Consider the following 14,285-nt stretch of genomic DNA (forward strand, 5'->3'; position numbering starts at 1 on the left):
GAAGGGTCCTCTGGAGAGTGTCTGGTACAAACCCCACTGCCTTGCTGCATGTCTGTGTGAAGGAATGGCAGCACTCTTGGAGCTCTGTGGATGACATGTAGCCTCCTGCCTTTTGATCTTCTGTCATTGCCATCTAAGATCTTTACTACCATCCTTTCACTTTCGTTTTTCTATTATTTTTGCCCTTCTAGAATCCTATCTTAGGCCATTCCTAAAAATAAAACATTTTGACATATACCGTCTCATTCCTGCAGACATTAAAAATAACCTACATTTGCATATGGGACTTATTTGGGAAGTGTCTTCCACATATTCCAAAGAATTTTGCCTTTTATCAGATTACATACAGTTGTAAAATCTTAGTTTTTCAAATTTTATTTCTTTGCAGGCCAGAAGCAAAATTTGGATGAAGCAATCTAACTAAGTTGCCATCATGAGCAGAAGCAAGCGTGACAACAATTTCTACAGTGTTGAAATTGGAGACTCTACTTTCACTGTATTGAAACGGTATCAAAACTTAAAGCCAATAGGATCAGGAGCACAAGGAATAGTATGGTAAGGTTTCTTTAAAATATAAATGTACTTTTATCTTACCTTAGTAGAATTTTCTGAGTCTTTTATCTGTCATATGTTACTGAGCAGGAGAGTAGAGAACTACCTTTTACGTACAAAACGGCAATAGTAATTGTTGGCGGTTTTGCCTCAGCCAGGGCTATTGCTGTTGCTTTTTGACCTACATCCTTTCTTTCTTCCAAACTGATGCCCTTCTGTGCAAATTCAGCCAGTTGTGCTTTATCCCATAAATTAATGGGGGGAAAAATACCTGGATAAAGAAATTAATCCTAATCCTAAACCACACTGTTTACAGTGAAACAAAAGTCAGAAATACTCTATATAGTATTTGCTGCTTGTAAATGCTTTTACTTCTTGAAATGGTTTGTTAGGGGCCTGTTTAATTTAGTTTCATAATCTAAGTAGTCCCTGATATTGGTTAGTGAGCATTTATGGTGCTGACTGTCAGTGTAATATGTAAATACCTGATGCAGTTTAGGAAAATATGACTTGACAATGTCATTCTTTGAATGAGAGCTCTGTTGTGTGGTCTGAAGAGTGATCGATTTAAGATTGGTGACAACTAGCTGCTTGTAGGCACTGTTTCCTGTGCAGTGACATTACCCCAAAGATAAATGTTGGTTTATTCCTGTGAGTTTTTTGAATGTTCAAGAGAAGGATGAGATAGCACAGGAACTTGCAGATTTTCCAGTTTATTGTAACTCTTAAGATGCTAACCAGGGACATAAAAATACAAAAGAAACATCAAGGAAGAGAAAGGTAGGGAAAAGCATAATCTTCTCAAACAGTTTTCCCTGTAACCTCTTTATTACCTTGATCTCGTCTTGATGAGTGTTCAGAGAATGTGTTGTATGGGTGGGTTTTTAATTCGCATTTGTGTTTTAGCTGGGTTAATAATTAAACAGTCTGCTTAGTGCAAATGAAAACTTGAAGACTGGTACTCTAGAAAGATTTGTTTTTGAAATGGTAACTTCTAGCATTAAGATTATTTGGTCTGTAAGAAGCAGTAGCAGAAAATATAATAAGGACCTAGACGGTTGTTTGACTAGAGTTTGTTTAGTTGCTACAGAAATGCCTGCAAAACCTTCAGATGTTATTACTGTCCTTCTGATTCCCAGTCATATGTTACTGCCTGTTTTCCAAATTTGCTGCCCCTCCCGGAGCTGAGATCCAAAAACTGACCATGTAATTACTCTAGTGTCATTCTGTAATTGCTGCTAGTGGTAGTTGAAGCCTTTTTAGTTAAACCGCTCTGATTACCCTGGGAAGGACTGGAGTGCTCATGTGGTTAAAACTTGCCCATGTCTGGAGGAGACAGGCTGTAATTCTTGTGATTTGGGTTGGGTTTTTTGTAGTGTTTTTTTTTTTTTTTGTTTGTTTTGTTTTTGTTTGTTTGTTTGTTTTGTTTTCTTTTTTTAAAAAAACTGATCCAACTTGATTTGGAGGAATATTAAGTAGATGGACTTAAGGCTCAACCCTATCTAAGACTGGAACAGACTCTAAGGCTACCGTTATGTACTGGGGATGCAGAAGTTTAAATACTGGTACAGGAGTCCCATGTTGGCAGTGTTTCCTGTCCACCCCTTCGTTGCTCTTTCATAAGGCATTCCTTATCTTGGAGGTAGGTGGGCGAAATTCCAGATAGTGGAAAGTGTACCAAAGAAAGTTACCAATATACGTTGTTCCCTTTTTTTTTCTTTGATAGTGACTAGAGGTTTTGATGATGAAAAAAAAAGACAAAAAATCATTCAAGCCTACATACTGTATGGACAACATGGTTTTTAAAGTAGCTAGTTGGATTTAATAGATGCTGACCTTTTACTGGCAGATGTTCTTCATTAGGTTTGAGTACCGTTCTTGATAAGAGACAAGAAAACAGTATTTTCTCTGCTGGGGCTTTTTTAGTAACTGATAAATATTTCCTGAGTCTGCATGGTAGTCAGCTGTCCTATTAGCTCTTGCAGGAAACAAAATCTGTGCCTTCCTGTCGTAGAAATGTGATACGTATGGGAGTTGTCCCCAGTAACAGTCTCCCCTAGTTAAACAGCCTGTGTCACAGAATCATATGACAATCTTGGCATTAGTCTGCAAACAAAATGTTATTCTTGCTTTTTACCAAGTAAAGGCCAGTGACATCAAGATGTTAAAGCTTTCCTCACTTTTTTTTTTGTTTTATCTTGACATTGGTGCTCTCATTTTCATGAGGATATTAAGCAACTGCGTAAGTGAAAGCATGGGACCTTTATATAACCTACTTTTCCTCTCTTCTTCTCCCTTCCTTTCAGTGTGAAGATTTTACATAAAATTGATGTGCTTTTTGTGTTTGAAGTGTTTTGAATCTTTTTTAGGCCGTCTGTTCTTGAGTGCCAATGAGTGGCAAGAACTCAGTATCTTTAGTGAGATATTTTAGGAAGCAGAGGTCCTGCATTATTTTGTGGAGATTGTCATGTGTTAATCTATGAAGCTGGGAAACATTTCTAAATTTTGAATCGCTCAGCATAGAAGAGCACTTTACTATTATACTCCCTAAAGTTGAGTAATATTGGAAATTTGGCTTATATGCAGACATGACACAAGGTATCTAAAAAACATGTCAACTGCTACAGCTTAAAGGACCTTGACACTGAGATGTAATAATGCTATTTTTAATTACAGTGCAGCTTATGATGCCATCCTTGAACGAAATGTTGCAATCAAGAAGTTAAGCCGACCATTTCAGAACCAAACCCACGCTAAAAGAGCCTACCGAGAGCTTGTTCTTATGAAGTGTGTTAATCACAAAAATGTGAGTGCAGTGTCCTGCTTTAAATGTTAAAGAATTAACTAGAAGGTTATTCTTTGTAAAAGTCTTAAAAGTGACTTCAGAGGATGGCATCCTCTGTAGTTTATAGAGGTTTTCGTTGCATGGTTGTATCTCCATGATAAGTACAGAAGAATCTTTTAGAAGAGCTGTTATTGACTAGTTTTAATACCTGCCCAATCTTTAAATACCCCCTTCAAACTCCCTTCAAACAGGAACGGAGTCAGTGTTAAACTGCTACCTTTTACAGGGACCTGGCAAATAAGAATACTGTGAGTGTAAGTGCATCCTTGTTTCTGTTGCTGCTGCTAGACAAATAGAAGAAAAAAGGCTGTAATAATTTTTTTTTTCTGGTGCATGAATGAGTTAGGAATCTTGTGACAACAGGAACTGTCTGATGCTTAAGAAGCTGTGGAGTAGAGCAGATCACAGAAATGGGGACAGATTAAGTGATAAATTTATCAAAGTTGAACTACAGAAGGGTGGTGTTGGCCATTTTATTCCTTCAGAGACAGCTGTGTGCCGTCTTCCTCACTTTCCCTCTTAATCCCCCTTCAGCAAGATAAAATTTTCCCTGGCTTCTAGGGAAGGAGAGAGTCATAGATTCCTTACTCTCTCTTTTATCTGCTTGGGAAAAATTTGTATTTTTTCTAAGACAGAGATGGTTTCTGTGTGGATTCTCTGAAGGAAGTTTTACTTAAAGCATGATTTATACAATGATAAACTATTGCAAGCCTGCCTGACTCTTGGTGAGTAGTAGATTGACCTTTTTCTGCACATCCCATCCATTTTTAGCAACTGGGAAATGTCCTAAAGCAGCTCCAGGAATCTGTTTTTCTCTTTCGGTGGAGTTGTTGATTCACCTCTGTCAATGGCAAAGTGGTATCTCTTGGGTAGTCTTTGTCAGTTTTTAATTTTATTTTTCCTCATATGCAATAAAAATCTTAGCACCTCTCTTCAAACTGAAAGTAGGAGGCAGGGGAAGACTGACTAACTTCCTTAAGTGTTAAGCTTTGAATATCATCTTGTTAATGCACACAGACTGTCTTTAGGTTATGTGATTTGTGGAGGAAAAATACTCCTCCTAAAATCATTAGCATCTGTTACAGCATGTCAGGCCTGATTGAGCCACTGAGTGTCTTGAGCTTCACTGTGTACCAGGAGGTTCGCATCAGAATACTGGGTGTTGGTTTTGAAATGTTGACTTTGCAACTTTGCTGTTGCTATGGTGCGATTATACTTCCTCTCCCCCTTACTACAGATAATCGGCCTACTGAATGTGTTCACACCACAGAAATCCCTGGAAGAATTTCAAGACGTGTAAGTCTGATTTGAACTAAAGCTGAGAATTTATTTTAAAAATATTCACACAGAAAGATGAACAAGGGAAAGAATACAATAAAATGACAGTATTATCTATTATTCTTTTTTTTTTCTTCATAAGCTACATAGTGATGGAGCTGATGGATGCAAATCTCTGCCAAGTGATTCAGATGGAACTAGACCATGAACGAATGTCCTATCTTCTTTATCAAATGCTGTGTGGTATCAAACATCTTCATTCAGCTGGAATTATACATAGGGTAAGTGAACTTAACTGTGTGTGTTTTTCATTGCACCTGGTTTTGCCTTGAGTATTTAAAAGACAGAAAAAATTCAGAAATAGGAGCACAAAGGGTGATCTATAGCCTGTCCCATAGGCAGAGAGAGAAAACTGAAAGGAAATCGTCACGCTTACCTTTTTCCACTGCAATTCTGGAATGAACCTTTTGAATGTTTTTATAATAATCTGCACAGAGCAAGTAAAGATTTTTGCAGTGAGTTACATTGCCTCCTCTAATTCTGTGTAATGTTCTATTTTAGTAGTCATGGCAGGAAAGAATATCTGAAAGCGTCTCTGCCTTTATTGTTTTGGTAACCAAACCTGAAATCCCATCTTTTGGAAGAACCACCCATTTTATTTCTGCTCTTTTACTAGCAGAATAATGAATAAATATCTGAAGTCTCCAGATAAACAGATAATGATAAAGACCTGTAAGTGGAACTTTCATACACCTGTGTGTCACAAAGCATTAATTCAGACCGCCTATAGGCGAAACTGACAACTGCTTTTTAAATGGTATGTGTGTTCCAATCCAGTCAAGAAATTTTGAATTAAGGTTGCCTGTTGAAGTTAAACATCTCATATGTATTTGTATGTAGTGTAAAGATTGCTTGAGATTGACTGGTTATAATTTTTCAAATATAATCTCTGCTATTTTGGGAAACTGTGAGCTTGTATTTCTACAGTGCTACATTTTTCGTTGTAATTTTTTTAGAGAGTTTAAGAAGTTTTCATTTCTGAAATGATGCAGAAGATACAATTAAACTTATTCATGTGTGATACTTTCAGTCATTACTACATAGTCTTCCTCATGGATGAGGTACACAACAAAGCAAATCACAAATGGCAATTCTGAATGCTACCACAGGAATGGCTGTGTTAGGATGCTTGCCCGGTTCAGTAGTCCACCTCATTGTGACTGGGGTGTTGAATGGCCTGCAGGCTGATTCTGGCAGTATGACACTCCCATTCAGTATGCTGTTTTTCCCTCAAGGGAACCGGGACAATTGCTTGAATAGAGAATATGGTTTGAATGGCCAAACGCTGCTTCCTTTTTCTAAGCTAGTTCTGGTACTCATCAGCTGCCTCATTCCAGTGAGGAGCTCAGGAAGGGAGGGTGAAGGCTTCCTTCTTGCATGCAATTTACCCTGAACTGTTGTGTTTGAAAGAGATGGGCAAGGGCAGGTAAGCAGAAGCATTGCCTGCAACCAGGCATTGTACCCTATTCTTCTTGGTCTGCATGTGGGCATTGAGACAGGTCAGCAGGCTTCTTGCGTTATTCTGGGGATGCTAGGCAAAGCTAGGGTACTTCACTTACCACAGTTGTGGTATTATATTGCATATGACCTACCTATACTATGCAGCCCTTTGTGTCCTAATGCATGCGCCTGTGGGATTGAAGTAATGGTTTTGTACACAGCTTCACGTTTTCTGGTCTCTTCAGTACTTGGGTATGTTAGTTTAATGCCGTGGGTCTTCGTAGGTCTTTTTTATTTTTTGGAAAGCTGCATATTGTGTGGACGTGCTAAAGTAGGTAATGTAAGAGGGTCTCTTTCTGTGGATCTTAGCACAGGCAGGAGGGAGCTTCTAAAACTTTACTTGCTTCAAGGGTGGTTTGTACTCCTATAAAGGGCATCAACCCATTGAGCCTGTAGAAGTCATGGATAAATGTAAATATTTATGCATTTATAGAAAAGAAGTAACTACTCAGGTAATTGTTGGGCAGGAATAAAGACAGCTTTGAGAATAGAATTCTTGCCTCTGTAAATATGGGTGAAGTCTTTGAAATGCTTCATGTTGTGCAGTAATATGAAGTACAGGGATGACCTGTTCCAAAGAGACTATAGATACAACTGCTATGTAAATAGTAACATATTTATGCATGAATGCTTTTGAAGGACATGGGCAGATACATTTCACTTGCATATCTTCGTGGTAGATTTTCAGCTGACAGCTTCTCAGAGTTTGTTAGAAGAGTATGTTCAGGCAAAGCATTTGCATTACTTACCTGCTGTGTGCGTTATGCCTTTATACTTCAGGGTGTAAAGTATCAAAATCGTGTTTCCCTGTGGAACAAGTTAAACAAAACCTCAGAAGACAAGGAGGACGTGGTTGAAAAGGGACATAGTTCATATGGACCATGTGGCTGCAACTCTTCATACCACTCTTCTGGGCTTTCAGCACCACTGTCCTTAATGTCTAAAGCTAATTACTTTCTTGAAACTAGTTACTCGTTAAACATAGTGTGCACTACTGTGGCTGCCCATGGAGCATTCTGGCTATGAATCTAGTGTACTTCTTTAGTGTCCTCTGAAGCTTTAGCTTTTTTTGGTGTTGGTAGTTTCACATGGTTTTTAACTGTGTTCTTCAGCTTCTAACACAGCTGCGATAATATCAGCATCTCTACAACTTTTTCCAAGTTTGCTGAATGGCTGAAATTACACCAATTTGTATATGTGCCTGTAGCACTGGATACTACCTGCCATAGAAGCAAGTCATTTTTTCATAGCAAAGTAGAGGCACGGAACAAGGCAGAGATCAAACACAAAGAGTTTCAGACAATTTCACCTAAAAGTTGTAGGGGGCATATTTAGCTGCCACATCAGTGGATAAAGATTTGATCTTGTTAAAGATCGGACTGGAGCTTTACACCAGCTTTAACAGATGTTGGCAAATGAACATTGCTGTGTTCAGAACATTCTGCAGAGACGGAGTTCCCAGGAAGTGTAGAAGTACATGTTCATTTATATTGTGCAATCTGAGGAGTATGAATGATCAGCGTTGCAGAGTTGTGCCTCACTGACTTGCTGAAGGACACAACGTGTCTCATTTGTCTTTCACGGAGACTCTGAAACATTGGATTCTGCCTGATTTTGAGCACTTGACAAAGGTGCCTAGTTATGGAAGCCCTTCACAGAAATCTTTCTTTAGAAAGAGAAAAACCCATAGAATCCATGAATTACCCTCCAGAGATGCGTCTCTCTCCCTGTCTGATTAATGGGGAGACGGCCATGAATAATCTCTGATTTTTAGGCACTGACATTTTACACTTTTAAGGTTATGCGAGATACTTTCTGCTATAGGTTCTGGGTATATTTATACAGCCTAACTAACTTGATTGCTCTTGTAGGAGCTTTTGAGTCCTTGTTTATTTAAAACATAAGAGGTATTGGTTCTGCATGAATTTGGATGCAGTGTAAGTCAACTCTCACCTCCATCATTTTGAAGGACAGTTCTGTATTCTAAATTACAACATGTTCCTAGGCTTCATGACAACTACATGATGTTCAGAAATTAAGGATGGACAGTACTCTGCAAGCTTTTACTTTTTGTTCTTGTAGTGATTTTTCTCTTGCAAAGGGAAGATCTCTTAACATTATTAATCCTGCAGCTTTGGGGACGACGAGTGTAGTTAATACTATGAGCGTGCACCTGGGATTCTGCAATGAACATCCTCCAGATAATAGAAGTGTGCAAAAATAAAGCTGATAATAAACAGGATGGTAGCAGAATCTGAAACATGCGTGTTAAATAGATGGAATGCCTTATAATACTTGAGTTCATTTATGGTGTTTGAGAATCTTTTAAGCCACAGTTGTCTACAGAGTCTTTGTGTGTATGATTTGAAAGTGCATATGTGAATATGTAAGTATGCAAGACTTTTAATTACCCATTAAAATTCTGCTGTTCTGGAACTCCTTTTTATGGTTTCCTCTCTGTCTTTAATGCAGCTTTCTTAGCTAAGGAGTTTGCTGAAAGCCATACAAGTACAAATGAAAACTACATCTATCTTGCAGATGGCTACTTTTAAGTCTTTATGAAACAGTAAAAGATAGGGCTACTTACCAAATGCCTGCAGCTCAAATGCTGGAGTCCTCTGCCACATCTCAGGTTTTTCTCTCATTAATCTTAGTAGAGTGTAGGCAGAAAGGATCCAAGCCTTATCTGTGTTGGCCTGTGTGCTATGAATGATTTTATGAGGGGAAGGTTATTCTGAAGTTACTCTGTAACATTTGCTCTGTGACATTCAGATGTGTGTAAGATCCTCCTGAGATAATGACTGAATATGTCTGTGTAGTGTCCGTATAAATAGATGTTGTAAAGCCACTGTTGTCAATGTGGTTTCAGGGTTCAAGTGAAGAGAATACAGTTACCATCTAACTCAGATCATCTAACTAAGGTGATCTGAAGCTGTATCAGGGCATTTTCCACTCTAATTTAATGATTGTGTTAATTTCTGGCAGTTTTTGAATGGTGCCTTTTTGGGTTTGGTTGCCAAAATTAGTATAAACCCGAATTCTAAATGGGAAACTAAATCTGTGTGAGCATGAGGATTTCCCTCCTGTTCAGAGAAACATCTGTGTTGGATCAAAAGAGGTAATGCAGCCTCAGCTTGCAAAGAAACCTTATACTTTTTACATTCATGTTATAATTTTAATAATTCTTGTATCAAGATTATTATTGCATCAAATGATTTCAGCAATTGTCATGTTACTTGTGTTCTGTATCGTAATAATGACTGTTGTTCCAGTGAGCAGTTTTTAGACCTTTCCTCAGAGCTAACATTTCTTACTAACCTCAATTTATTTCAGACATTGCTAACATATCTTGTAAAGCTGGTTGCATTTTCCTTCTTTAATTGCTATGTAAATCTACAAACACAATAAGAGAATTAATTCTGTAGTCTGCTGAATGCACGTGAATTAATGTAAGGAGAAAAAAACTGCAGTTATAGCAATAACCTAGTTGTATATGTGGGGTTTAATGTTAGCGGTATTCTCTTTTAAAAATGTGAACCACAGAGTACTTTGTGCTTGTCTTAGCAGTCATATATGATGTTTCTTTTTAAAGGATTTAAAGCCCAGTAATATAGTAGTAAAGTCAGACTGCACTTTGAAGATTCTTGACTTTGGACTGGCCAGAACGGCAGGAACTAGTTTTATGATGACGCCTTATGTAGTGACTCGTTACTACAGAGCACCAGAGGTCATCCTAGGGATGGGATACAAAGAAAACGGTCAGCAAATATAGTCTTTCTTTGGCATAGCTTTATTTTTTGTTTGGCACACCACATTTTACATGTTAATGTTTTTTTTCAAGCTGTAGAAATTTTATAAATTAGCCTTGTGACCAAAATGCAGATTCTGGATACACCAATTTGTTTGTTCAACTCAACCCATGAGAAATGTTTGCATTTAATAGGAGAAGAAATTGAGGGCCTTGTTTGTTTAAAACTGTAAATAACTTGCTTGGTAGATTAAGTTTCTTCCAGGAAGAACTGGAAATATATTTTCTTAATATGTGGTATGTACCTTGACATACATTCACCTGACTTTATTCCTGATGAGGATGTAAATTGTAATTCATCAGTAAATGTGTGTCCTAAATTTGATATTTAAATAACTATATTCAATATAGCCTTTCAGGATGTAGGGAATCTAAAGGCTACTGAGGAACAAACAAGCCAAAACTACCTACTTTTTATTAAAACCAGCCTAATTTAAACCTGTCACACTAAGTTCTTAATTAATGTTGCTGAAGAATAATTCAATAATACACTTGAGACAAGAATGCAGAGAGTACTGTCATGAAGCATTATAGGTTCTTTGAGCTCCATGATGAATGCCAAGGAAATTTGTTTACTTTGTCCCTCTGCTTGCATGTATTTCCCTCCTCTTTATACTCGCTCTGTGGCCCTTCTTCTCTCAATATCTTCTACAAGAAAATAAGGAAAGGATAGAGCATCTGAGGGAAACACACGATCAAGTACATTGCATCTTCTGAATGAAACAGCTAGTATTCTTTAGGAAACCAAAGAAAGTAACGTGTCATTCCTGAAATTCTGTTGTAGTGGCCCCAGTTCTGCTGCCATTTCATTGATCCACTGTCACTGCGGTCAGTTCAGCTCACTTGGTGTTTCCACCTCAGGCAGGTTTAGCTGTCTCCTGATGATGTGAGGCATGGCTCCTCAGGTTACTGACTCCTGAGGCTTGCTCGGCTTTTCAGGATTCTTAGTATAGTCTGCAGACTTCCCTGGCAACTGCATACCATTACAGCAAGTGACTTCAGGTTGTGTGTAAACAATAGCTGCTATGTGCATAGAGAGTTGATTTTGTTGTCGTTTATAAAAGCTGAGAAGAATAACTTCTGTCGGTGTTGACAAAGCCAGCTCAAAGGAATAAGAATAGACCTTTTTTTGCAAAGTGTGATTTCTATTTCTGTTTAGACTATTAGTGAGCATGAGAGGATGTACATTCCTTCAAACGGCCTCCATGATTGGCTATTTTTCCCGTAATTTAGAAGTCAAGTTGAGTGGAGCAAGCTTAAAGTTATTTTTTTTAATTGCTAAATTCTTGTGGAAAGTATAGAAAGTGTAAGTTTGTTTGTCTTTTTTTTCCCCCAAGACTTTACATTGGCCAGTTAAGAGACACTAGATAAAAGAACCTAAAGCTGTAATCTGAGTCATGCAGCTGCCTTACAGAAAGAATTGATACAATGGAAGTCACAAGTTTTCTGACTTAGCTTGCACAGTTTACATTTTTCTCTTAAATATTAAGTAATTTTGAGTTGTGAAAGTGTGAAACTTTCTTTACACTAAAGTGTTGCTTACGTCATTATTGGAAGTCAATAGATTGTGTTCTAGAGCACCCTGTCACACTAGTGACAATCCTGTTCCTGAAGCAAGCATGAATTGTGTTGTGCAGCAGAATATAAATAAAAATTTGCTTTCATATGAAAAACTATCACCTCTTCCCCAAAGCCAGATACATGGTCCTTGAGTTGAGAATGACACTTTTGGAGAATGTAAAAGTAAGTCTGTTGGCTGAGTCAGAAGACAGTCTGCATTTCCATATGTACTGTTGTCATTAAGAGGCTATTTATAGGAACTGTTACTTTTCTCAATCGCTGCCTGATGAGTTCCTTGTTGTGGAGCTCCCCTGACAGGGAGGCAAGGCTGCAGAGGGGAGGGAGACAGGTAGAAAGGACGTACTTACAGTAAGAACTGTGGGCTGTCCAGGATCCTCACCTGTTAGCATTGATGCCTATTTTAGCCCTTTAAACCCATAGTTAAATTAAAAGTTAACTGATTTAATTTAGAGTTAAATATTGAAAATTGACAGCTAACTAATGGTTAGCATTAACATTTAGTTTAATTGAACAGGGTGCCCTGCTGAACTTATGTGGGAGGATTGCGATGAATGTTTTGATGACTGAGATACACGCTGCAGAGTACTATTCTTTTGGTACTATACTATGCACATATGAAATCTTTAATTGTTTTAAAACTAGCAAAGATCTTAGACAAACTGGTTGTAGAGTTAACTTCTACATAGGTTTTGATACTGAAGGAGGTAAAGCAGGCCTTGCAAACTCAAGAAATTCAGAACTGAAGACACCAAAACTGTTCGTGCACACTTAACATATTTAGAGTTATGTGCAGTTTTGTGCATGATTATCAGAAAGGAAACACAGAAAAGCAGGGAAAGCCCCAAACCCTCTGAAACTACTACTTTTAAGTTTCCTAGTATGAACACTGGGTTTGAACTTCATTTTCACTTGGCATTTTTTCTCTTGGCATTATGGAAAATAGTAAGTTCACTCCAAACAGGGTGTTTGAGAATAAAATATGCTCTGTATGACAAGCAGTAGATTTTTAAAAAGATTTTTCAAATCTGTAATGAGGTTTTACTCAGTCTTCTATAGAAGTATTCACAGGAGTTAGAGACCTATAAATAGACAGGTTTTGTTTGATTAATGAAAGTGGCAAACCAAAACACTCCCAAACATCACAAGTCTGGTTTTGTAGGATGACCAGAGGAATTGTTTCCAATGCTTTCTTCATCTCTGAAGTAATTTGTCTTCTGAGGCATGAAGATAAGTCATTGACTCATGTTCTTTCTTTTCCCAGACTTTTCCATGCAGTTAGGGGTGTTGTTTTTATCATGTTGGACACAAACTAATTACAGTAGATTTGGGTATATTTTGGTTTCTGATGACAGCAGATTGTTTTGCAGGTGAAAAAGTCAACGTTCAGAATTTTATTTAAAAAGTCAATACAAAACTTGGCTTCAAATCTTTGGGTCTCTAAGCGAAAGAATATGTACGTTTCTTAAGTATTTGAAAAGAGTTTTTAAAGAAAAAACACTACTAATCATTAAATGTTGACAATCATTTTTTAAATGAACCAGGCCCTTAATTTTGACCTATTAATATGTACAACTATGATCTCCTGTCACATGATTTAGGTACTATTTTAGAGGAACTTGTAGCAAGGAATATTTTCAGTAAGAAGCAACGTTTGCTTGACGCTGTTGAGCTCCTTCAAAACTTTACATGTGATTTTTAATGTGCAATTGTTCTCATTTAAATCCCCTTCTTATCTGCTTAATTGAAATTCCAGTGTCATGTTTGACATAAAAGTATTCATAATAGTACAAATTCATTATTATGACTTCAAGAAAACTTTTGCATACAGAGTTAACAGTATCTCTGAAAACAATTGGTAATAAGATTGATATACCAAAAGAAATTGGTATACTTGTAAAAAGTAAACTTATGCATCTTTGAGAATGTCTTCTGAGTGATTTATTTTAAGGTAATGTAGAAAAAGTGTATTTCATACTAAAAAAAAATTGCTTTGGAGTTTTTCTTTTGTATAAGATGTTATTTCAGCATAACTGGAGAAATATTTTTAAACAAATAATTTTAACTGAAAATCTTTTAGGAGCATACTAAAATTGTCATTAACTGATCCTCTAAAATTCTAAGTGATCTTTTACTGATTGTGTTTGCTTGTTATTTAAGGGGACAGAGAGATGCATGGTAATCTGACTTTTAGGAAGTACTTGATGGCAAATTTTAATTCCTATGTAATAACCAATTAATTCTCCTCCTAAAAGTGTAAACTGTTTAGATACACAGTATTTTTAAAGGTCAGTTTAATTGCTACTTTTAAAATTATTCCTACAACTACAATGGAATTACTTTCCAGAAATAAAGTTATCTTTGGTGCTCCCATCTAGTCTATTGGCAGAGGTAGCTTTGCAAGCCTCAGAGCTTGGAGAAGGGCTTTACTCTGCCTGATTGGTGTGTATCTCTCTCTCTCTCTCTCAGCTCTAGCTCTTGCTCTAGCACTATGTTAAATAAAAGGATGTTTTTCTGCCTTGTATTTGAGACAGTTAAAAGCTAATCCTTATATATGGTGTATTTTAAAGTGTTTTCATTGATTAATATAAAGACTTGCTCTTCTTCCTGTGCTGTCTCTGCAGTTTATAGGATGCAGTCATGTTACGCTGCTTTTAATTTTAA

General features: G+C 37.2%; 1 protein-coding gene across 5 annotated transcripts in view; it reads left to right on the forward strand.

The window, feature by feature from the left end:
• MAPK8 (mitogen-activated protein kinase 8) overlaps positions 1-14,285 on the forward strand; it is a 50,662-nt gene that overhangs the window by 23,111 nt on the left and 13,266 nt on the right. For all 5 annotated transcript variants that reach the window (XR_011047904.1, XR_011047905.1, XM_068397347.1 and 2 more), the window contains exons 2-6: positions 389-555; positions 3,229-3,358; positions 4,635-4,693; positions 4,818-4,956; positions 9,828-9,993. Coding sequence is in view for 3 of the 5 variants with exons in the window: in XM_068397347.1 (XP_068253448.1) it covers positions 434-555; positions 3,229-3,358; positions 4,635-4,693; positions 4,818-4,956; positions 9,828-9,993 (616 nt within the window). In the remaining 2 variants the exon portion in view is untranslated. The remainder of the gene's footprint in view (positions 1-388; positions 556-3,228; positions 3,359-4,634; positions 4,694-4,817; positions 4,957-9,827; positions 9,994-14,285) is intronic.

The sequence above is a fragment of the Nyctibius grandis genome, chromosome 4 (assembly GCF_013368605.1).
Source record: "Nyctibius grandis isolate bNycGra1 chromosome 4, bNycGra1.pri, whole genome shotgun sequence".
Classification (NCBI taxonomy): domain Eukaryota; kingdom Metazoa; phylum Chordata; class Aves; order Nyctibiiformes; family Nyctibiidae; genus Nyctibius; species Nyctibius grandis.